General features: G+C 43.1%; 1 protein-coding gene across 7 annotated transcripts; it reads right to left on the bottom strand.

The window, feature by feature from the left end:
• Nucleotides 1-1,811: 1,811 nt before the first annotated feature.
• SERPINE2 (serpin family E member 2) lies at nucleotides 1,812-25,556 on the bottom strand. 7 transcript variants are annotated; one of them, XM_035544636.2, is made up of 11 exons: nucleotides 25,449-25,506; nucleotides 24,265-24,362; nucleotides 12,011-12,286; nucleotides 10,694-10,813; nucleotides 9,282-9,509; nucleotides 8,000-8,194; nucleotides 5,314-5,512; nucleotides 5,067-5,167; nucleotides 4,002-4,088; nucleotides 3,362-3,445; nucleotides 1,812-2,495 (listed from the first exon to the last, which is right to left on the bottom strand). In XM_035544636.2, exons 2-11 carry the CDS (start codon nucleotides 24,281-24,283, stop codon nucleotides 2,458-2,460), a joined length of 1,347 nt encoding a protein of 448 aa, XP_035400529.1. In that variant the 5' UTR covers nucleotides 24,284-24,362; nucleotides 25,449-25,506; the 3' UTR covers nucleotides 1,812-2,457. The 7 variants fall into 7 exon arrangements, with proteins under 7 accessions (XP_035400529.1, XP_035400532.1, XP_035400531.1 ...); XM_035544639.2 differs by having other exon boundaries at nucleotides 10,694-10,810; nucleotides 25,449-25,504; XM_035544638.2 differs by lacking the exon at nucleotides 25,449-25,506 and adding an exon at nucleotides 24,969-25,155.
• Nucleotides 25,557-25,774: the final 218 nt, after the last annotated feature.

Here is a 25,774-nt window from a genome sequence, read left to right as displayed (position 1 = left end):
TCACACTTGGACATATTCTTCAGTGTCCAGTTTTGGCCTGATTGTGAGAAAAAGGAAAATAGTGAGTTATTCTCTGTTCAGTGTTGTAAACAATCATCTCATTTTACAAGATATTTCTAGACTAATAGAAGGGACCAGAAGTTGCTTGCAGGGAACCTGCTTACAGGGAACCTGTGTTAAGGCAAGTCTGAAAACTTAAGTCACTGCATTTTCTTCTTGCCCAAATCTATATCCCAAGCCTGCTTGCTGCACAGAACACACACACTGCTTATGTGTGTAAGCACTATGGGAGTTCAGTTTGAGTGCCAACCCCTTAGTAGCTGAATTCTTACCAGAAATATCAAATAGAAGCAACTGGAAAATTCTCTCAGAATTTTACTTCAATACCAGAACAGCAGTTCTGCTATTCTGAAGTACAATTCCACTGCTCCACAATGCTAAAAAGGTACATTGCACACCAGTTGCCTTTTCTCACTCTGGGAAGACATACATCATGCGTTTTGAATCCCAGGTCTTAGCTATGTAGTTCGAGGCAATTTTTCTCAATTTTTGCGGGAGAAACCACACCTGAGCTAGACATAAAACAAACCAATGAGAATGTCACTATTATGCAGTACTAAAGTTTTGTTATTACTTCTGCTCCTTACCTCTATGGGACTATAAGGAATTGAAAGCAAGCTAGTTGGGAGAATTTTCCTACTCAGCATCAGAACCTTCAGCATGGTTTACTTTCTCTTCAACAAGACGGGAAGACAACTGGATCATACTAGCTTTTCCTTTCACCTCTTTGGAGCTGAATGCAGGAGACAGTTGTGGGCATGCATTGCCACCACAAGAAAGCATGCAACAGTAACACTTTTCTCCTATCTTATGGGGATTGTCTGATAGTCACCTAACACATCCCATAAAAAAACAGCTAGCAAGTAAGACTTTCTATATTTGCCACAATCGAGTAAAAAAAGTTTAGAAGCAGATACTCTCCTTATAGAGCTGCTTTTTCACTCCTTTCTCCCTTGTTCTTAAGTAGGTACCCATGCTATTCCTATGGCAGTATATTATGAGAACTCATCCTTGCTTTTTGTGTCAGGTTATCCCTGGCCACCATAACATAGTCAGGTATCTTCTGCTAGAAGATTGTTCATTTAACCTTGTATGTTCTTACCTGTCAAGGTCAATCAACTCATTGGATGTCCAGCTTGTGGAAAAATATAGAAGTCATCCACTTAAACCAGTGCTGAGCCTGTGAAACACTGCAGGAATTTCTCCCCACAGACCACCATCAGCCAGCCTCTTTTTACTGTGAAAGAGCCCTTAAGAGAAACTGCTAATATCAATAATTTGCCTTTCCATCCAAATCCCTAGGTTGCCACAGCAGCAGTACAACATGCTTTCAAACAAAGAACCATCTGTGATTAGCCAAAGTAATTTACTGCTTCTTTTGAAGAGTTTTGCACTCGTGCAAATCTTGCACAGCACTGAAGGCATGTAAGTGTACACAAAACCTACCTCATAGGAAGCAGGAGAAAAGGCCCCAAAAAAGCAGTGAGGTGTCCTCATGTGGCAGTTTTAGTAGTAACTTGGACTTGGTAAATACAAGGAGTTTGCTCTTCAGACACTGAAGCCATGGATAATTCAACCACAGAATAATGACTTAGTCAGAAAGAGTAATCAATAGCAGGCCATAAAAAAATTATACTAAAAAAAACAAACCCAAAGACGCAATTTCTTTCAGTTCAGAAGGAAGTTTCAAATAAGCGCCTCAGAGGAATCTGGACCCAAATGCCTTTTAGTACATCCACAATCCACAACACTGACTGTTCATAATGCATTTTTATTTTTTTCCTTTGTACAAAAACAAATATAAAATTTAAATCCAATAGAAAGTGTATACTAGCAATGACAAGTTTACATTACAATAAGACAGGACAATGCGATGTGTATCTAACACCACATTAGTTTTAAAACTCTCAGTGATACATGCACTATATAAAATAAAAACTGCTAGAACTTTTAATCTATTTCTACCAAGAATACCCAGGTATCAAGATAGTCAACAACCAAAAGTAATCTTGATAGGGGTATCTACAAAATTAGACCTTTTCCACACACAAGAAGAAACCAACATTAATAGAAACGCTTATCATTCTTTGTTAAAATCCTCTCACAAAAGCCATACATAAAATTCTTAGTAGATACAGAAAAAGCTCAAAAAGTTTGTTAGCATAGGTAACCATTCAGTAGTTTAGAGAATCTTTTAGACATTTTGAAGAAATACTGTAGTTTTCAATCTGTATTTTTCCCCACAAAGCCAGAACTACATCGACTCCTGTTTCAAAACCTAGTCAGTGGTTAAAACTAGTTCTTGAGTGAAGTCAAAGAGTAGTGTACAAAATATTTAACAGAACATGGGTGTGTCATATGAGTCTGTTTACTTCTCGAAGAAAGTCTTTTCCACATTCAAGGTTTGTTTATTTGTCCCATAAACAAGATTGTACCTGAGGGAATGAAACAAAAACTAGGATTTACCACAGTCTGCAAACACGGTTAAACTTTTCCATGAAAGCATAACAGTCCACAGAACGTGGTCGAGCCTCACCACAGTCTTGTCTATCCTCCCCCAAGTTTGTTAGCTCTGAGTAGACAGCAGAGAAGCATATGTTTGGATAGGTGGCTGGCTCACATTTCTAGACACACGGTTCTTCTGATGCTCTGCGGAGCCTTGGGCTGGGGACTGCTGCCAGCGCTGGCAGCTGTATCTCGTTGCCCAGTAGCTAGCATATCTATCATCCACATGGCACTGCAAGAAGTTCACATGCTACTGAAAGTAACCAGGTCGGCTCTGCTCTAAGAGTCAACTCACGCTGCGAAACACCACGACCACTTATATTTGGACACTCACATCTGTTGATGGCAGGCCAGGCCAACAACCCAGGTCCCTGAAGTCCCTGTTTCTATCCTTGGTCCTTGCGCTAATTTTACAGTCCATCAGAAAGCTGGGCCAATTCACTAATTCACTATCAGTAATAGAGCTATTTTCTCTCCACACCAGGGAACTAGGACCATTAAAGATGGTGTTCTTTTGTACCCATGAACTTGCCATGTCAGTTTGTTAGCTTGGTAGCCAATACTTTTCCCTGTGCTGATCTGTATTCTAAAGATAATCTATTGTTAAAGGCAAAAATGTACTTGTAGTAGTTATACTTCCAATAGTTCTTTTTTTTATTACCACTCAACCCCCACAACCCCACCCCCAAGCAACAGCTATTGAGTAGCTCCAGACTTTTCCCAGCTGGGAATTCTTTTGTCTGTTGCATAGCTCATATTTAACTTCCACGGAAAAACACATAGAAGTACTGCTTACCTGTAGGATTGTGCCGGATGAAGAATACAAATGGCCTGTCTACTATGAACCAAGGGGGAGATGACCTGGCTATTAAAATTGCAGCTTGCAAAGAGAGATAAGATTTGAAATTAGACAAAGCACGTAACATAAAACAGCATATATTCGATTAAAGTGCAGTTTCCTGGTGTGTACTAGGAGTTTATAGAGGCAGAGATAAACAGCTAAAATCTACCAGCTTAGACAAGAAGCGTAAGTCACATTTTATTCCTATAGGAAGCATAGAAAAAAAACAACACACACACACAAGGCCCACAAAAGACTGGAAGGAAGTCTTGGGTTATCATACACAAAGGATATAGCAGCTTACTCTTTGCCACCTGGATAACCAGGAACTTTATACCAGTGACCAAAGTGTTAGCTATTTGAAAGAAGTTTTCCAGAAAAAGGTAAACCTGTTTATACTTCCTGGAGGACACCAATGCTCTGATCAATACCAGCAAGTTGATATTCCAAAGAAATTACATAATACAAAATCAAATCAGTTGATATTTAAGTAAGTCTACTTGGAGACCATTGCAGGAAGTGCTCTATCTTTGCTTAGTGGCATAGCCTTTTAATGCAGTTTTCCAGTCTGCTAGATATCAGTAGAGATGCTTACTTGTTGCTGCAGAAGCTTTGGTTCCATCTTCGCTAACTTCAATTTTTGTTTTCTGCAGAACATGAGATACATGAAGACCTTCTGTTCCTGAAAAAAACAAGAACAGTATTTCCAATAAAACTAGCAGTAAAATCCCAAAGTATCTTGTAGCTAGCAGCTACGCTAGCATAGCTAATAACAAGAGGTGCTGTAATCCTGCTGAAATCTCGATGCTGTTAAGAACACTACTGAATACAGTCACTAAGTCTATAATTACAAAAAAATAGAGAATAAGCTATCTTACTCCTCACTCCTCCCCATTTACTAGCCTTTATTGTTTTATGGTCTGTTAGAAAGTGTTTTTTCCCCCCAGTCATTTCTTTATCTGAATTTAAGTTACATTCACACTTATCTCAGTGTTGAGAGGCAGAAAGGACTTAGCAAGACACCTTGCTTTTGTTAAAACAGGAATTTGTTTTTCCAGTTAAGGTAAGCAAGCACAAGGCAAACTTTTTTGTTACATCTCTGTAGAAGCTTAGAAGTTTGATGGAAGCAGAAAACAGAGATAAGATGACATTTTAAAGCCATGAGCTTGAAAATGTCTACACACCGTTTTCAGATACTGGTATTTGGAGCTCTCATTTGGTCCAGTTGTTTAAGCTAGACATTTAGTCTATTCCTTTCCTACAGTTTATGAAAAATTAAGTTTTAAATTAATATTAAATACATACTTTAGGGAAAGTTAAATACTAACGCAGTTGCATCTTCAATTACGGTCTAAAGTATTGTTGTAAGTCTTTCCATGATTTTAGGCAATGCTTAAGAGACTTAATTTGTAAGATCAAATCTTAACTTGAAAAGCTCACCAACATGATTTACTGCTGCGATGCAAGGCAAAAGAAAAGACACGCAGTATTCAATAGAAGCAAGAAGCCATGCTCGGCTGGGTACAAGACAGAACTTTGCTTCAGTGTCATGGTAACACTTACCCAAGACAAGACAGACAACTGCATTGGTAAAACAGCACTTCATTCAGTGCCAGAAACTATGAATAAAGACCACAATGGATTCAGAAAAATAACTTACTTGTTATTTTTGCAAAATTTGCCTTTGACTCGTCAAACATATCTGTAATACCAAGTGCTTTCAGAGGGTCCTTTAAGTCCGTTTCTGCTACTGCTGTAAATCTAATTGGTATTAGCAAAAAAAGAATATATCAGAATTATGCAGGAAAGTTACCCTAAGTGCTATGTTTCTCCTGTATCAGAGGAGTTATACATGTAGTTCCTCCCAAACATTCCTTGAAGGAGAAATGGGTGATATGAGTACTTACTTGGGTAAAATAACCTGCACTCTTTTTGCTACCATGGTTGTCATCCAGCTTCCTATTGTCTTCGTGCTGATGTGGGGAATGATAGCAGAGAGTGGTGTTGTGCTTTCCGTAGGCAGAGCAATTAACATGCTTATCATTTCTCCATGGTATGGCAATTCAATTATATTATACCACAGCTCATTTGGAGTACTTGTAGTGCCTAAAAAAGAGCAGAGATAATGAGACAATTCCTACAGCCTTAAATCTCTATTTTATCTTCAGATACCTACTGCTATAGGAGTCTACTAGGAAAGCTTTTCCCCACACCTTAAAACTGATTCTAGAGTCACAGACTGCCTAGCTCCCAGCTAGGCATCTCTTCAAGGAGTGGCATGGCATCTCTACAAACGCTGGCTTGACAAAAAGCACAATTGGGATGATACTGTGAAGCATATGATACTTATTCAGGTTTTATATTTTTTCCCCAGACAAGCCTCATCAGGCCAGACTAGAAAGCCAGCTATGCTAGAAGTCACCAGGTCCACAAATCAGCTCGGATTTACTGCAACTGAGATCAAGCAGATTTGACTGAGCACTGAGAAGCATAAAGCAAAAAAAAAGCAGCACATTATCTTTCTAAATGGATGAGATCTTTTAGACAAGCTCTTTTTCCTCCGAGAATGATTAAAATAGCTCCTGTTTGAAGTAGTCAGTTGCATTTACTCGATTTACTTGCTTAATAAGACTGCTTCATAACGAGATCCTTCAAGGTAGTGGAGAACAGCCACTTTGAGGTAACAGAGAAGGCCAAGTAGATGAGAAGGAATGAGATAGCAACATCTCTGAGTTAGAGCAAGCGCTGGGAAGACTGTTTAAGCAACCCTCTTTTCCAAGTTCCCTTTGGTTGCTATGAGATTTTTGGCATGCGGCTTTCTACAGGAGTTTCAAGTGAAAACTTGAACTACAGACATGGTTTCTGGGAAAGTTTTTGGACAGCAATAGGATTTTATTATCTTTCCCCTTTCTTCATGTGAGTCTGCACTTGTCAGCTCAAACTGAAAATTGAAGTCTTCATTAGAAATTGAATCTTGTTGCCAGGACCATGCTTTGGCTGAATTTGTATTGCTAGAAAACTAGTAGCATTGCACTTATTAGGCAAGAATTGTGTCAAGTTCTGTAGTTTATTTCCTTTTATTATGGTACTCAGACTGTGACCTCCAGATCAAAATAATGGTTGCAGAAGTCACTACAAGCAAGTGACAAATGGTAACCTCTCCAACAGTGAAATACTAGTTGCCTGGTCTGCTGTATACTGCAATCCTTACTGCTGAGACGTATGAAACAGGTGATTTCATCTTCGTAACCAAGTGATGGGATCTAACGTTGCTTAAGTTATTTATGAAATTTGAAAATGGATCTTTAAACTCTTGAAGATCAAAAGGATAGAAGCCCTTTGTTAGGATATCCAAAGATGCCCAACCTAAAACGAGTTTTAACTAAGGAGTACTTCTGCTCTTTTCTAACCTAGTGACATTTCTAATCTGAATTGATACCAACGTAATGAAGCTTTTTTTTTTTTAAAACCAGCATCAAGAGAATAATGAAAAACTTTGAAGATAGGCTTGCTAAATCTTGTCTTTAGTTATGAACTTCCTCCAAAGTCCACAGATAGAGCATACACCACAGTAGGCTTCCCCATTTCCCCCAAATCACACTTGAAGCAGCTATCTTAAGTTAGACATTCTCTAATACATGCGTTGTTTTAAGATGAAGTTACAGCTCTTTACTTTAACACAAATCAGCTAATATTAGCTGAGCACTACTGACAGTAAAATTAGGTATTTAAAAGCATATCAGTGGGTCCTTTTTGTCTGCTGTTTTGGATTTATCGACAGTTACGTTTCCAGGCCTATTCCTCATACTATCAGTAGCACATAAGGAAGCAAGTTCCAGACAGCGCTGCCCTCTTCTGAGAGGGACACAATGGAAGATGTTCTTTCATCACATCTTTAATTTCTGACCAGTAAAAATCCCCACGCGTTTAGAAAGCTGAAACTATGAAGTACACTGTTAGCTGTATCAAGCTGCATATGTCAGCTCTGAGCATCTCAGAAGTCAGGCCAAACCTGCTGAGCTACTTCTCTCTTGTGACTCAATTTGAATTTGAAAAGCAGCTTCACACCTTGAGCAATACAGTCAACACACTGACCCTGTACTCTGCTGGCTCCCCCAGAACCGTTGACTGTACAAGCCCCATTTCTTTATTACACAGTGAAATATAGACTAATTCTACCCTAATCTTTTACATACAGCTCATCACCAGATAAACCTCAAGTTTCTGTTTCTGTTGGCAGGTCTCCTTCATTCTTATCCCTTAAAAAAATTTTTTTTCCTACTGCAAGGTTTAGGCAATATGCAAAGTTCTCAACTTCAGTACTTCTCGTTTTTCTTTTTGAAGACAACAGGATAAGACAAGTACTTTGTTAGAGTGTTTGACCTTAAGCAACTGTTAAATACCTTTAACAGCTACTTCCTCTGTACCTCACCAGTACAAGATGCTTTTGTAACTCAAAGCCTCCAGTATCAGCCACAATAAACAATACTATTAAACACCACATATACAGCAAACTCTTTGGTTTGAAGGAAAGAAGCAAAGTTTTACAGCCCTTCTTAGGTATTTCGTGGTAGTGAGGGTTACTGAGCTTACCACAGCGAAAGATAGATAATTGGGACAGCATGGGAACTTGGTAGGTCTTCCCATCAGCTCCATAAAATGGACGTTTCTTTGTATTTTCAGGTCGAAATCGTGATTTCCATAAGCCCTTGAAATACACGGCATTTACTAGAACCAGTCTGGTCAAACCATCAACATCATCTGGAGCTACAACTTGATCGATCATACCTAAAGAAATAAAGAAAGACTGAGTACTGGCTGTGTTAACACTAGTCAGCTGTTCACAAAGAAACTGAAGCACATATTCCTTTAAGCCTTTTGATCTGTGAATGCACCAACTATTCATTGCGTAATACATTTGAGATTCATACAACCAATGGCTGCATTCTTTTCTTTGTCAAAAAGCAAGGGATATTTAGAAAGCAAACATATGTAGCTAGTCTATAGACTGATGTTATAACTAACAGGGCATTATGCTTTTCAGCATGTGATCAGATCTAAGATTTAAACTAAGCACGTAAACTTGGTAACAGTTTCAGCTAAAGGACTTCCCCCATTCACACACTGCTTGTAACACTGCTACACAAAGCTGATGGCATGGTAGAGAAGAATTTGACAGCCTTGCTCCACAAATGTCACATCCAACATCATTAGCAACACTCCTCACATCCAGGAGGCAACGGATTTAACTCCGAGATACCAAACATGGTTCTAGTTCTGTAGTTCTAGACTATGTTGCAAAATATGACATCTAAGCATATCTAAGTTTGACAACTAGATGGCAACAAGCTCGAACCATGAGGAGTTCCATCAAGGCAGTGTTAATTAAAAGTCTTCTACTAAACAACACTGACACATATCTTGCAAAGATTTAGGGTACTAACTGCAAAGGCCGAACTGCTCTAAAGCTTTTTAGAGGTCTGATTTACTGAGTCACCTGCTTCTGAGTTGCTTTGCAAGCACGTCTGACAACACCTAGCTCCAGAAGAACACTGCTTGGATCTCTTGCAGGTTGAATGAAGGCAGAGAGCAGTAGAAGCTCCCTGAATGCACAGACAGATGGGCTCACGTACACACATGCACACACAGACACCCACCCCTGTCAAGGCCACCAGGCAGACACATCTGCTAGAGTAGTGGGACTGCAGATGACCAGCCCACAGGCTCAAAGCATTACACACGACAGCTTCAGGACAGTATTCAACTGCAAGGTAGAGCTTTCTCTCCCTCCCTTATCTTTCTCCAGTATTTCCAGCCGCAACTGAGAGGTCTCAGATGCCATGCTCACGCACAGAAAACACTCGCTAATACTCACCCCTTGTTTCATTTTTCACCCACTGGTTGATGGAATCACACGCTGCATTTGGGTCCTCAAAGTCCACGCTCTTGACACTGCACTGAAACACTTCTTTGTTCCTTGTAACAAAAGGCACTTCCATTTTAAAGCCACTCTTTGCAAATACTGCATTAGCAATTGTAACAATGTCTTTATTCTTTTTTGAGACTATGAGCCTGTTTATCTTCTTTAACGCTTTACCAACTCCTAGTTGGAAAGAACAGCAAGTTTAATTTAGAATAAAATGACAAAAACAGTTACCTTATATGCAACTATTAATGACACAAAAGTTCAGACTAAGTGCTGGTGTAGAGAAAGACCAAAGCAGACATTCTGAGGGGGCTTCCAAGACACCCATATCTGATCTCTTATCCAGAAGAGACTACCATTTTCCAGCAAATACATTATTTTCACTGTGATGTCTGCTCCCCACCTAGTGGTCTGCACAGAATGCTATTGACAATGCTGAGGATAAATATTGGGATTCAAGTCTTAGTGTGGAATTACTAACCACTCTTCCACAGAAGAAACTATTCTAAAATAGAAGTCACAGTATATAAACCCATATAACCTGTCAGCTATGTGACAGTGACAGAAGAAGTTGACAACTCAGCCTGATCACTCAGAGCCAACATGACTACAGAATTATACAGGTAGTCTTAAACCTCAGAGCAAAAAGCATAAGTTATTTTCTCACCATTCTCCCCCTCCATTTACTAGAGAATAAATGAAGATGACAAAATTTCTATACAAGGTTCAAGTAAAGCCTTAAGTCAAGCCTTAGGCCAGGACATAGTCTTTAAGGAAACTAAATTTGCTACAAGCAAGTGTTAATCCCTCAACACATGGAGCTTGCCTTTAAAGAAAAGAGAAAAGCAGCGTAGGTTCCAGTGTTTACAGTCAAGACCTTTAGGATCTTAAAGCAGCTCATACTGAGTGCTTGCTAGCTCCATCACTGCATGTGAGAGGATGCATATGACAGCATGGAAGAACCGTCATGTTCATCATACCCAGTTCTCCCTGATGTTATAGCTTATGAGTAAGCGCTTGTCTACACAGGGAAGCTATTGCCAGTCAAGAAACATAACGATCAACCTTTATATTGGACAGGATGCTTGGGTGGCTGTTTTTATAGCAGTTATTAAAGGGCTCCTTGTGTTTCCCAATACAATTTAGGCAGGAACAATTCCAGACTACTTCCCTGTGTAGACAAACTTAAGAGAAGAGCTATGAAGGGAACGAATTAGTCGGGTTATTCTCTTAGCTGCAGATAAGAAAAAGCCTCAGATGGCTTTGCTGTTTATATCATGAATGCTTTAGCAGTACCATTTGTATGAAGTTGTATATGTTCACTCTCCAATATTATGGGCAAATTCTTTTGGAGAACATACCATAACAGAGGTTCTCAAACTGTATTCTGTGGACCACTGGCGGTCCACGGAGCACTTGGTGGTGGTCCGGGGAGAGCTGGCTGGTCTCATGATGCTGGCTCTCCTCCTTGCTTCCAGCTGCTAAATTGCATTAAAAGACAGCTAAAGATAAATTAAATACTTTCCAACTATTACCTTTCCAAAGCAGTTGCCATATTTGCCAAAGGATTGTAGGACTGCAAGGCAATCTTGAACAAGAGCAGAGGAAGTCTGTGCAAAGAGACAGGTAGCATCCCATAACAAGTCTCTATAGCAAGGTACTGGCTACCTTCAGAGAAGTTTGAGAACCTCTGTCTCAGAGAGAATTAGGAAGTGTGCAAGCCAAATAAAACCAGTTGATATAATGCTTCAAAATTTTTGCAAGGACTCATGATTTGAGCATTCAAATGTTCCTAAAGTTGGTTATCCCATGGTTGGAACTCTAAAACATTTAGATCTTAAGCTGACAAATCAATTTGCTGTACTTTAAACCAAAACAGCAAAGCAAATGAAGACAAGACATGTTATACAACAATGCTGCTCAAGATTTAAAAATGCACTTACCTTTTGGAGTACTTCCTATGCCTGGAAGGAAGGCAGAATGCCGGCACTAAGATGTTAAGTCTTGCTGGCAAATACTCACAAAAACACTCAGCATGCAAAGTAAAGCAGCAAGAACCTTCAGCCTACACCCCCTAGAGGGGCAGAGATTGGCAGAGGAATATAAACACGCATGCATGCAGTGTCAGGAACAGGCAAGCAGAAACATCTGTTTCAAGAAGGCACTACAAGAACTACAGACTTAGGGATTCTGACAGCAGAAACATGAGTGAACAAAGCTGAAAGAATAAAGTCAAAGTATCAATTGTATGGTTAGAATTTGCACTGGTTTTAACATGACAATGAGAAGTCATCTATTGCCCTGTTGTCTCAGAAGTCATACATTCAGGGTTGTTTAGTACAGCCTAAATGGGGTAGTGCAGCCTTCCTGCACAGGGCTGGCACTGGACCTCCATTCACAGTGTCCTGGGAGACCACTTTGCAAAGATGAGTGCAGTTCTGGCCAGGGCCATGAAATCATGAACAAAGCTGCTAATAAGCCAGTTCAAGAATATGTAGATGTCCATACGTGAGTTGCCAATTAACTTCAAACATGTCCATTTCTTGCTTCAGTAACAAAGTTAATATGTTTATGATGCAATCTCCCAGACTTTTAAAGCTATCTCAAAACAGCATGATTCTGACACACACAAGAAACACAACACAAACCACACCCAAAGAACCTTAGGAATCACTGACCATTTACACTGTATCTCATCATAGTTGTCAGCTGCTTCTTTGTCTTGCCATCAGCACCCAGCTGCAACACCCCCAGAACAGATGCAATCCCATGAGGAGAAACTACTACATTGTCCTGAGGCTTAGCTTTCACTATCTGATTGAAGACCTGGATTCCAACATCGGAGCTAAGTTCCTCCAGAGGATAAAAGCTGAACTGGGAACACACAGATGTTAAAGTCCCGAGAAGAAAGAGAAGTGGGAAGTGCCAGTTCATGATTTCTGGTTTGAAATAACCTGTAAGAAAACAAGAGGGGAAAAGTTAAGTCAGCTTTCATGAGTACATCATTTTTCATCATTTCAACTTTTTCTTTACCCTGCACGTGCTCCATGCACCACTCAGCCCTCTCACAGCAGGACTCACACCTGCGTTTTACTGCCAGCAGTACTTCAGGTCTAGGGACTTCCAGAAGCAGAGACAACCACAAACATCGAGCTATCAGTGACTAGGCAGCAGGACAAAACCCACCAGGCACCAGGCTGGGAGACACCCACTGCCGCCCCCCTACCAAGCTCTGTCAGTTTTATGTTGCAGATAAACTGAGCTGGAGGATAAGCTAGTGCTGAGAAGTGTGGTATGGTCCTCGCCCGTCAAGATACAACACACTAGAACATTTCATAGATCATTTTCTGCAGTTAACAGAAGCAGCACGTGTACATATGCCAACAGGCCTTCTGTTGTGGGAATTTACACCTGCCTAGAATAACAAAAGTTAGCTGCATAATTAGCATTTTTCATGATGGGTAACAGGAGGAAGATGTAGATTGTAAAACGAAAGGTTCAGTTTAGATTTTAGCCTTTACTTATCTGCATAAGAAAATTAAGCAGCTCATGGGGGCAGAAGTAAGTTTGTATTCGAAGTGGGGCCATTCTTCACCTGCAGATCCCAAAGCTTACCAGAAGTCAGCACTGTTACCCCCACGACACCATAGAAACTGGGGCACAAGCAGCAGCAACAATTTGTTCAGGACCTCTCAGCATCTGATTAGAGAACCAAGCCCAAATCCTGAACACTGTGTAATATTTACCTACTAGGCTCTATTTCCTCCTCGTGGATGTGTATTCAATCCCCTTTTTGTTAGGGCAAACAAGTACTTAAAGAAATAGCCATCCAATAACCTTTTCCATGAAATCAGGCCCTCTCACTCATCCTTCAGAAGTTCAGCTACATTTCAAAGACTTTAAAGTTTCACCGTTCAAGAGTATGGGCTTCCATTTTCAGACCAAGAAGGGAGCCGGTTCCTCAACTGAGCACTTTGGTGTTAGTCTTCCAGACACACTGATGAGTCAACGAGCAGCCCAGCTCACAGAGGGCTAAACAGGCTGCAGAAAGCATACAGCTGATTAAAGAGTCATTTGCATACCACATGCAAAACCTAAAAATAGGCCTCTCCTCCACTTGAGCCTTCTGATCATCAGTACGCACTCACTCTTCTGGCTTAAACCACCCCGGAGCTGGAGGCCAGTGGAGACTCGTTATTCAGCAGAGAGCATCACAGCTGACACCGTTTCAGCAGCCTGCCTCCCACTCTCAAGAAAGGGCACGAGGCACCGAGGAGCTCTGCCATCACACAGCCTACCTACGCTGCGAGTTCAGACCACGCTGGAGCACTTGGTTACCAGAAAGCCAGCTGGTGTTTCTATAGATTCGTTTAATCATCTTTTAATAGCATGTACTTTGACTGTGCTAAGACTTGAAAGCAACAAACGCAGCATTTCCACTTTCTTTGCCATTTCAGGAGGTGCAACGAGCCTCCTCCAGCTTGCTGTTGCAGCACAGAAGAACCAAACGCTGACCACGAAGGAGCAGAGACACATCTCTCCCCCAGCCCAGCTGCTGATAAATGGGATGTATCATCGTTAGCAAGGCACCTGTCGACTGATCCAGGTTATGTCAGAAGTGAAAAGGCTGTCCTATAAAGGTTAACAGCCTGCCTGCTATTAAACGGCCTTCCCTAGCAGACTTTTAATCCTCCTCTATCCCCCTAGCACTTTTGGTGTCCCTGACGAGCAGTTCCTTCCAAAGGAGCCCCATACCAGCACCACCTGGCAACACGCAAACCTACTCCGAAAACTAAACTGGACTTGACCCTATTCCAACAACTAAACTGAACTTGACCGATCAGATGTGCAGGAAGAAAGCCCAGGTGCAGCCTGAGCCCACCAAAGCCACTTGCATGGGTCACCTCCCAGGTGTGTCCCGGGCCTCACTGCTGGCTACAGTAGGAACCCATCATGGGCAGCACCGGCAACTTGACAAGGAAAATGACTCTGTACTTTTCTTTTTAATGTTAAAAGATATTCTTCGTAGAGTTCTTGGATACAAACATGTACAAACCACGCGAAATCTCCAGTTTCGTTCTTAGACAGAAGGCTGCCTCCCTCTCCCAGAAAGCAGCTGCACAGACAGAGCTGCCTCGCGGGAAGCATCATCTCTGAGCTTGCCACTCAGAGAAGATAGAAAAGAGATGGCCAGCAAGCCACCAAAACCTACCAGGAAGCCCAATTGATAATTACAAAAAATTCTTGATTCCAGTATAATCAGACTTTCACCTTTATGTAGGACCTTGGCAAAAGCAAACAAGACAAAAATACGAGAGCTTCTTAGTAGACGTACTCACGATCAAGCAAACAGTTAATGCTGGTGCAATGCCGCCTGTCCCATGCAGCGATGGAGCCCCAGCATTGCCACAGAGCACACGACCCAAGCCTTTGAGCTTGCCTTTGATAGCGGCAGCCCCACCTGATCCAGCTGGCAAACCAGGAGGGAGCTGGCCCTTTGGAGCATACCTACCCGTGACACCTTACATTGCCCAGAGCGTATTACGAGGGCAAAGACCAGGGTGACACGTCTACGAAACTAAGAAAGCTATGATTTATTGTCACTTACGTGCTGCATCTGCACAAGCCTAATTGAAGCCAGATATTTTTCCTTTCCCTTTAAGCTACCACAATGTATTGAGTCCCACATTTATTTTTTTATTTCTCTGGTGACAGCTCCCAGCAGCCGCGCATTTCCCCACGACACGTGGGGAGCCTTGTCAGAGTAACATGACTCTGCTCTCAAGGCCACTGCTGCAGATTTTTATTTTTATCTTTCCAAGTGAAAAAACGATGGCCTCCTGCGCCTGGTTTCCCCAGAAACCACCACGCTTGCCCAACCTCTCCCTCCCGCTATGCCATTAGGAAGGGTTGGTCTCTATTTCAGAGCACAATCTCTAGCAGATACCTACTAAATAAATGAAAACAAGGTCTGCAGTATTCTGAGCACAGGAAAAAAGTAAAACCACTTTTCAGAGATAGTTACTGAGCAGTCAATGCTCGGCCCTGCCATGCCCACTGTGTAACCTAAAGAGCTAGCTGAGGAGCTCATTTCATCTCCGAGCAGAAGCAGCATTCATATATTAATGCTCCTAGCATGGATTTCAGTATATTCAACTTTTATGCGGTTCAGTAGCAAGAAGTGCATTTGCATATCCTGAAAGAAACAGCTTAATCACAGTGCAAGGAGGAAAAAATAATCTAAAAAGGATGTAGGATGTGTAGGATGGAAAACAGTTGACCTGCTACACAGAATACCAACAAGCTTTCAACAAACTTTCATAATTGAAGCTAAAAACTTCGCAATAGTTAGATTTAAACCTAAGGCTTCGGAAAGAAACAAATATAAGGTAGTCATTTCTTTGTCTGTGACCCTTATAAATGTATATTTTATTTTTAAACAAAACTAACAGGCTAAGAGTAAAGTGTACAGACATATTCATTGACATTAATGTGAGCTTCTGAAAGATGCTGGACTACAAGAAAAATCCCTCTCCAAGGCAGTCCACCCAATTTTTAGATCGAGCACTTCGAGGAAGGAAAGCATCCCACCGGTTACACTTCTAAGTGGAAGACCACAGAAACATTGACATTGACCCAACAAAATGTATCCTAAAGAATAATAAACAAATTTCATTCCTCATTCAGACCCAGTTCTTAATCCTGATGCTAAGGTTCCCAAACAAAGCAGATGGCTATGTCATGCACTGAGCTGTATGAGAGATCCTTAGTCTGTGGCAAGCTCACCAAGAACTTCATCACGCCCTCTGCCTTACCAAGCAGCACCATCCTGACTCCTATTCACCACGCTGAACTGGGAATTGCTGCCTGTATCTGACTGCAAAGCCTGGTTGAAGATGCTGCATAGTTTTAGCCGAATGGTCCAGTCAGGTAGACAGCTCTCAGGAAGGAAGAGGAACACCACGACGTGTCTCACCTGCACTGGTAGTTTCGTGTTATTTCATGACAGATGAAATGTCTTCGGGCTACCAATCTCCGAATGACCTCAGCCTCTAGCCGGTGTTACAAACACTAACCCTCACACATACTAGGCAGCGCACTCAGCTCTCACTACGCTCAACTATTTAGATCACCCACATAATATATAGCTTACGCTCTCGGCTGAAGTTATTATGGAAGCATTTACGTCAAAGAGGACACCGTGCTTCCAGCCTGCACCTGCAGAACGCTTGGTACAAAAGCAGAGGCACATTAATACTGGCTGTTTGATCTGCGTACAGGAAAACATCTGATGGAGCTGGGAGGAGCTGTCGTCAGCCCCAGGCGTGAAAGGCTACTGAGCACGGAGATTCTCCCACAGGAAAGGAATTAGGTTATGAAGGACTTCACCTTCAGAGCTAGACTGGGCTGTTGCACTCTTTCCCAGTAAGAACAAAAGAGGTTAGTTTGGTTCAAGGTTAGAGGGGGAAAAATAAGTTTTGAATCTGGAATTTTTTAGCTCAAGTCCTGAGCTGGAGAAGACCTGCCCCAAAGAGCCTGAAGAACACTTTAAGTGAATTAAATAAGAAATAATGAACTTTCTTAGATTTCCACATATCCACTGCACTAAGTACAACAGTACGTTAGAATCCTGCGAGACATCTCAAAGCATTTATTTTGAACCGTCTCTTCAGCAGCAATAAGGTATAACCCACAAGGATCCCTTTTCTAGCTGCAAGAGGGATTCTGCAGTTTCTTTAAAGACTCATCAGGCAGAAGGAAGTTTAGACACTGGACTTCAGCAGCAAGCGCAGCTAAAGGTAAAGTAAACCCGAAAAGCAGAGTCTTGCAACATTGCAGGTCTCACTTAAGTCCCAAATAGCTCAGAGCGAGCCCCTGGGTGCCCAGAGAAATTCTGCCTGGGCCAATATTTGGGGGCATCTCAGTCTGAGATGATGTTGTCTCCTTGTCAGTGCCATCTGTGCTACTAATTTAAAAAGTCTTATTTCAGCTGACATGTAAGCTCAAAGAAAGTGCTTCACTTGAGGCATTTAACCAACTCTCTACAGCAGGACTGAATAAATACTTAACCAAACTTGTTAACAGCCTTTTAAAGAGCTGGCTGAGCACACAGCAATTGTTTCTCTAAAGCAATGAGACCTCTCTGGTTGCAGTGGGAAGGTCACATGCTGGATCTTGTTTTTTCAGAAGATGCACTCTTGGCAACATGTTAAGAAACTCAAGCCTGCTGGTGAGCTTTTCCTCTCCCCCTCACAGAAGTTTGCAACTCCTCCTCTGCCTATGCCTCTTATATTCCAAAGCCTTCAGCTACTTCTCAACGTGCTTTTGGACTCAGAGCAACAGGACCCACATCCTGAATGTGGGCAAGTCCAGGTTCAGGAGCGGTGGTGTGTCTTCCACAGTGCACAATAGACAAGACAAGCCAGAGCTCTGAAATGTTGACTTTCTCCAGGTTTTCTGATATTCCTCAATGCTGCCTCTCTCCTTTTGTCTGAGCTCCTTCCAGTGCTACCTAATATATGAAAACACACGGTGTATCAGCATGTCAGGTCACATGGAGGAGTAACACAACGAAACAGATTTCTGTTACTCAATACCTGAAAGGTTTAATACATGCAGAGCATTATACAGAAAGGATGAATAAGTTTTAAACATTTTTAAACAGTTCAGTACTTGCATTGCTCTGAAGAGGAGTAAATTAACACCAAAACCACGATAAACATGCTTTGTATACCGAGATAAGCTGGAAGGATTTTTATTTCAGCAGACATTTTGCACGTTAAGATACTGGTCTGACTTCCGGCACCGCAGTCAGCTTTGCACAAAGGCATGGAGTACAGTACTGGATCTGAGGCTCTCTTCTTCCAAGCTTAATCCTCTCTCTGCAACTTCTAATTCTCCCAGTTCATTCATCTGCTTGTGTTTGTTTCAAGATGGACTGTCTCCATCTGGAATGGCTCCCTCCCAGCTTTATCCAACCAGCCTCCCCTGCCAAGGGGGAATTTCCCAGTGGAGCTCCAACTTGTAAAACTGGCTGGCCCCAGATAGGAACCATCTCTTTGTCCAAGCAGAGTTCCCACATGAACGGAAAGATTTTAACAGCTCTTTACGAAGAGCCCTGACCACCACTTGTTGGGAGTTTCAGTTCAGCATGAAGGACACACAGTCAAGCTTCACTTCAGGCTTTCCGCAGCCTCATAGCTAATGTCTCCAGCAGTCCATAAGCCAGGCTCATTTTCTGACAGCATTTCCATCACAGAGGCTTACAAAGCCCACGTTTCACGTGGCACAGTACAACCGAACAGAGATAGCTTTAGATTTCACCGTTCAGCTGGAACCAGCCTACAGCTACACTGCACGACTTCGAGAACATAAATAGGCATTTATGTAGCATTTGCTTTTACTTCCATCCCATGCACAATTGAAAGAGCCAACACTTACACTCCGCTTCACGAAGCAAACACTTCGCTCGTGCCACCCGGCAGGCGACTTACAGAGGTGATTCGGGCAATTTGCAGCGCTACCACCAGTGTCAGACTTCACCTGCACTCTCATTATAGGAGACTCAGCAACCCTTTTACGGGTTTCTATGTGTTACTTCTGTGCTTAAAGAAGAATCTCCATGACCTCTAAGGTCCATCGTCAAGTCTTACAGTATCAATAGAATTAAGGAGAATTATGTTTTTGATTTACTGGCATCCCTTTATTAAAGAAGTTATTTTGTTGATCTTCAGTTCTTTATGCAACATGGTTATTTTACCGGTTATTTTACCATAATGAAGAAACAGAATGGGACAGCCAGCCCATCATGACTAATGCTGCAGAACCCGTTTTCCAAAAAAGATGTAACACTACTGTTTCACAACAAGGCAGTGAGACCATACCATACTGCTCTGGATTTATCCCTGTAGAGGGACTGATGGCTCAGTGATTAAGTATTTGCCTAAAACCTAGCAATGGGTTCAAAACCCAGGTTCCCATTTGAGTTTCTGTAGAAGAAAAAGCTTTGTGGAACCACAGCTCCCACTTTCACTGTGCATTAATAACGCTTGCTATGCAAGCACAGGCTCATTAAGAACCAAAGACAAGCCTACTGGACTGTAAGTTCCCATTAATAAGGCACAGGTTATTAACTCTTTGATAATGGACTATGTAAGTACAGATTTATGAAATAACTCCTCAAGGTGTGGGACTAACAATGGCTGGTGTCTTACCAACTGTTTCCCCACCACCACCTTTATGTTAACCCCTGCTACTGCTAGAGTATTTGACCTCCTTTTCCTCCTCGAAGAGCATGAAAGGGAAACAAGTACCCTTACTCATTTCCACTTGCTACAGGGCTCCTCTGACATCAGGACTCTCACACCTCCACACACCTGCAGAGCAAAAGGAAAGTTGTTCCTTCTCCCGCAAGGAGAATTTTCTTCTGCTGGCCAGTGACAAGCGCTCTGCCGCACTAAAATTTCACTAGAGCTTTGACATGGCTTGAGAGTTGTTATATACCAGAATAAACAAGAAGTCGCCTTCAGATTCTGCGTGTTTTAGGTTTAGTTTACAGAAGAAATATTTTTCCAATTAAAAAAGCATGCTACCAAGCCCAGTTCCTATCATTCTACAACCTACAGTTCAGTCTAGCTTTACAACACAACTTATTAAGAAAATAAATTAAAAATTAATAGATATGGCAGGATCTATCAGCCACGTGACATCTAGCTGAAGCATGTGCACAATAGAGATGCCCAAATGGTGAAAAGACAGGCTTTCAATCTTCCAAATGGTCTTTAAAAGGAAAGCAACACAGATATTTATTAATATTAAAGTTTCTACCTATTTTTTTCCTCCTACAAGAGGTAGGAGAAAGGCAATAACTCTTAGCAGTTTTATGAACTTACACATTTGTATTTGATAGACTTATTTCACCATAAAAGTAAATTGGAACAACTCCAGTGTTCACTATTCATCATGAGAACTTTTAAAAGATCTTGTACTTATACAGGCCGATATCCAAGACCTTAAACGTGAGGCATTTGTGTCTAGGGAATACTGCCATGAGACTTCCAACAAAATACTTTGAGAGATCAGGAACACTGTTCTAACCATTTACAGTGCTTGTTGTTGTAACACTAGAGTGATAGGAGACTAGCCTTTTATTTATTAATCATATTGTACAATGTTCATGATCAAGAACTTCCTATTTGCAAGTTAATTTAGATACCCTGTTCCAAACTGAAATATTAGATAAGTATAATTCTAAAGATGTAATTTAACCAAGGATAAAAGCTCTTAAAATTCAAGATTAAAACCAGCTCAACTTCTTAAATCTAGGACAGCTTCACTGACTCAGACTTAAGCTCATGGAAACATCAGATACTAGTTTCTATTTGCCATTTCTCAGACATTTCAAAGCTAGCTTAAAGTTATCACAGTCTTAGTTACATTAGGGATATTTACATTTTTTTTGCAGCACATAGGTTTACTCATACTCATCTTCCCCCCACCCCCAGCTTTAGAAGCAGAACCAGCCAACTACAAATGCCAGAAACCACTGGTGCTGTAGGGATGCAGGAGTCACATCTAGTAAGGAGGCAGGAATGAGCCATTGTGCTGGGAGCCCCAGCTGTGCCCTCCGCAGTCATCTGCGAGAAGACTGACATTAACCAGTTAATAAGAGAATTAAAAGCTATTCAGAAGACTTACGTTTGAGAAAACATGCTCTTTTCATTAATCTGACCTCATTCCTGATTAATCCCACTGGCTTACCACAGGTTTCTGGAAAGGCAAGACCTGAATTTCCATAGGAAAAAAAAGAACTGAATATGAACTATGTACAAGAGTCTTGCAAGAAGAGATCATGACCTAGTATATTAAACCATCTGATTCAGTTCAGATTGGAGTTCGTAGGCTGGGCTGTGAGCTGCGCTAGCTGAGAAGCCTCCATGCAGCCCATCGCTATTTCTGTAACGCAGATGACAAACCTCAGCAGAGGAAGTAGGCAATTAGCTAGGACAAGCAGCCTCTTAAGCTGAGCTGCCAGAGCAGCTGGAGGCCTCGAGCTTGCTTCACTGCTGAGAAAGCTATGCGAACTACTTCTCCAGCATGAAGGTCTATTGCAAGACAGACATGTAGCTAAAAGACAAAGCCACCAACTTGTACATATGAAGTCTTAGATAGCTCCTTACTTCACATCTTTAAGAAAACTGAATGGAAGATATAAAGCTAAAGTTAGTCCTGCTCTCGGTTTTGTACCTTTAACATGTCAGAGCCAAGAAAAACCTCCCTCCTATTAAAAGACAAAAAAAAAAAATACAAAAACACAACCTTTGGCTAGCTGAAGCTTGCAGTTCATATCAGATGACACAGCTGTCTCAGGACCAGTGAGAACCATCAATAAATAGCACAACGTGCCATTCTGCAGGAATAGGTGTTAAAAGTTCAAGCTGTTAAATAAGAAAAGCATTTAAGAAGAAAAAGCTTGGTCAAAGCTACATAGCTGATGAACATAAATTCTTATTATCTGCACATCAGCCTACCTAAGAGGTTAAGATGTACCAACAAATCCCAATAATGCTTCTGGAGACTCCTGTATAACACAACTCCAGCTGACAGTCTGCCACTGACAGGTACCTCCCAGACAGACAGCTTGTACCTGCATGCTGCGGCCACTGCACACACACAGCCTTGCGCTGGGGTCTTCAGTTCAGAACTTGCTGGTGATGAATCTTGATGCCCTTCATAGATGCTCTCACGATCACAAGACAGTAAAAAAGTTAAACCTTAGGCTGCTGTTTCTAAAGCCCAGGAAGAAGAGAACAGGAAGCCGCCTGCAGCACATGGTTTACATCACACTGTGGAGTACGGTCAGCAAGACTGAGATCTCCACCTTCAGGAAATCACCTCACAAGATGAGTATCTTCTCGTATTTAAACCACTATGTGGCATAGTTACCAGACACCAGCATGAGTTACCTCCCAGTTTCATTATGAAACTATAAGCAAAAGCATCTTTCTGGCTATTAAAGGTGACCACTGGACCATGGACAATTACAGTAAAACAGGTACCAAGACTTGCGTTTCTGCAGACACTGCTCACGAAGAGGTGCTAAAGGATAAAGTATTTCACATAGCATCTAAGTATCTTAAGGCCATAGTAACTCAAGAAACTGTGGTTCAAACTAGAATTATCACTAGATTTGTCCCATCCTCTTCCTGTCCATGGTCACTGGCTCCTACTTCAGCAGCACCTCCCCTGTGTGCTGGCACAAGTACCCATGCAGTTGAGCTGTGAACCACATTGGTTCTAAGACATGAAGAAGCAGGACACAGGACAGCTTCTTTCCGTAGCACACCAGCCTAAACATCTGTGTAGCTGTAGGATGTGATCACCTTTTTCATCTTTGTCTCCTCCCACCCCATCATTTTAGCCATCACAGAGGGGACTCACCTGAACATGTACCTGGTTGAACACATTCAGCTTTCTCCTATTTTCATGCCTACCAGCCATTCACTTTAAGGTAACTTTGTATTTTCATAATTCTCTAATTTAGAGTGTTAACCTTAAAGTTCATTGTAAGAGACAGGCTATTCCATGCTACCTGCTCTCCAAAGCTAAAAAGAAAGGGCAATTCTTAAATCACTCCACTTATTCACAAGTTGCTTATGGTTAATAGAGGTACTCTGAATGACACTGTACTTCCAGGCTGGCAAACCTTTGCTGTAAAACATGATTTGTAAGAATGCCACGGGTGACAGGGAGGATGCCCAGAGACACACAAGGATGACTGTATCCAGTAACACGTTACAGATTAGTGATGATTAATCCATCTTTTTCCTGTCTTCCCATGTATAAAATCTTTGGCACTAAAGAGTAACAGAATCTGGTTAACAGGCCAACTAACTGGAAGTCTTTTGTCAATTAGGCTGGATTTCCCCCTAACTAATGGTATAAAGGCATGCTGCTTGCGATTAAGCAATTCAAGCTGTCCAGGCAACCCTGACCTGAGGTTCCAAGGAAGGGCTTCCAGCAAGCCTCAGCTTCTTCAATCACGAGCACTGCAGTTGCCTAGCAAGGATCAAAAGCCGTGACCGGCTGCACAAGCTGAGCAGACACTGCATGCACCACCTCTGAAGCAACAGAAACACAGCTTCAGCTCCCTCCAGACTGTTCCCTTACTGCAGAGGTATGCAATTTACGTACATCTCCATTTTAATTCCTGGCAATAAGGAGAGGTAGGTATTTTGATGCATCTATATGCATACACGCTAATATAGTCTAAAAGTGCCTAGTACAACATACTGGCTTTGCTATTTGACATTTTTTCTGCCTAACAGCATGCTTGCTGAGGAGCTTTAGGACTGGAACTGACAACGGAGCGACCCACACTGAACGTCTCTGCATGCCTCAAAGACATGCTAGTTTCCCTGTTGTCATTGACAACACCAAACAGAAGCTTCAGCACTTCTTTGTGCACCTTTAGACAAAATCCACCGCAGATTCCTGTTTTTTTTTTGGTACTGACATGAGTTTATACCATCTCCTACACGAGGTACCTAGAGCTAGACACAGACTGCTCTGTAATGATGGTCACATCACCACCCTCTGAAGGGGAGTTTTTGTAACACCCAGACACAGGTAGCACAAGCAAGAGCAACTTCCAGAGAAACAGCTTTTCAGCATCTTAACCGCACAGGCAAAACGTGCTGACAAATCACCCAACATACAGCGTGCCCACAGTTTTAAAGACCCACTGGACCAGCAGTCATTACACAAAGTTTATTCCTGTGCCAAACAGCTGCTGCTCTCACAGGTTTAGTCACACGCCACAAAACGCCAGAACTCCAAGCTAGCACATCTTACACATATTTGAACTCCTCTGCTTACTCATCCTGTCTCTTTACTTGCATCGGTGCTCACCTCACACATTTTAGGGACTCACCCGATCGCTCGGCAGGCATGCAGCTGCTTTTCGCATCGCTCAAGCGTCTCTGCAGCTTCTCCCCTGCTCCAAACCACACAGCAGTGCAGCTGCTACACCTACATACAGTTTATGAACAGTCACTGTGAAAATTGGTTCCTAATGAATTCCTGGGAAGACCAGGGTAACTAAACGCTCGCACAAGAGAAAGTCAAGGCAGAGGAGGAAGTCATTTTTCAGTGCAGCGTAAAAGAGTCAGCCTACCAGGTTTCTCTTTCAGGAAGTTGCCCAAGAATGCAATCAAAACCACAAAAACCAAGCCACGTTTCAGAACGACATGCAGGCATGGGAAAGGGGAAAAGAAATCATTGTCTGAGGCCCCTATTCCACAGGTAGGTGCTCCCGAGTTTTAAAAGAGAAACCTGGCGCTTTCTTTTAACATTACTGGCTAGCGCACTGGTGTCGCCAGAGGTTTTATTTCTACGTGAGGACATCGAGCCAAGGCACCGAACACCATTTTAAACAAGACACAAAAGTCTCTCTGCTCAGCGTGCTGACCGCTCCCGAGTCCCCCCCAGAAGCGAGGACACGCAGCGCGCTCCCTCGCCATCCGGAGCAGAACCGAGACAGCCCCGGCTAAGCTCCCGCCTGCTTCAGCAGGCATCTGGTGCCACCAGCGCCGGCTAAAGCCTGCTTTAACAAAAAAAACTTACACCCCTCCTCACCCCCAAACCGCAACGGCTGCAAATCCTCGTCCCACGTTCCTCTGTCGGGTTTCGGGCGCTCTGATTCCCGTTCCTCGGTCGGAGGAGAGCTAAGCCCCCTCCGGGAGGAGGAGGAGGATGGAGCAGGGATGCAGCCGCTGCCGGAGGAGCTCGGAGCGGCTCCCGGCGCCCCAAGCCGGGCTCAGCTCACTTCTTGCACGCCCAGCGGGAAAAAAAGCACAAAAACTCTTTGCTCGCAGAGAAATTAAAATAATAACAATTCCCCCCCCACCGCGCAGCTGGCGCTAGGAAACTTATGGAAGCGGGTACCAGGAAAAACAGCACCCAGCCCCTCGGCAGCCCGCGCAACGCCCGGCTTGGCGGGGGGAACCCCGCTCTCCCCCTGCACAGCCCCCTGCACAGCCCCCTGCCTTCCTCCTCCTCCTGCTCGCCCTCCGGGGCAGCGCTGCCGGCCCCCGCCGGCCTCCCCCCGCCGCTCACCTCCCCTCGGAGCGCCCAGCCCGGTCCCGCCGCGGCCGCCCCCTCACAGCACCGCTCGGCCGGAGCGGCAGCGGCGGCGCCCGGCGTTTATAGGGCCCGCGGCCCGCCCCGCCCGTCCGCCCGCCCCTCGGCCGCCCGCGGGGCAGAGCCGCCCGCGGAGCCCAGCGCGGGGAGGCGCCGCCCGGCCCCCGGCCCCGCTCCGCCCCGCCGGGCTGTGAGGGGAGCGGCGCGGCCTGCCCGCGGGCCGCAGCGCCTGTGGCGGCGGCAGGGGTCCCCCCCTCAGCCCCGGCCGCCGTGGGAAGAAGGGGAAGGGGCTGGGGAGGCGG

The sequence above is a fragment of the Cygnus atratus genome, chromosome 9 (assembly GCF_013377495.2).
Source record: "Cygnus atratus isolate AKBS03 ecotype Queensland, Australia chromosome 9, CAtr_DNAZoo_HiC_assembly, whole genome shotgun sequence".
In the NCBI taxonomy this organism is placed as follows: Eukaryota; Metazoa; Chordata; class Aves; order Anseriformes; family Anatidae; genus Cygnus; species Cygnus atratus.
Note: the sequence above shows the minus strand (reverse complement) of the source record. Positions and strands in the feature narration are given on the sequence as shown.

Coding starts and splice junctions, on each gene's coding strand:
- SERPINE2 (XM_035544636.2), bottom strand. Junction 8,195..9,281: donor GGTGAAAAATGAAACAAGGG/GTGAGTATTAGC, acceptor TTATTTCTTTAG/GTATGATCGATCAAGTTGTA. Junction 4,089..5,066: donor AAATTTTGCAAAAATAACAA/GTAAGTTATTTT, acceptor TGTTTTTTTCAG/GAACAGAAGGTCTTCATGTA.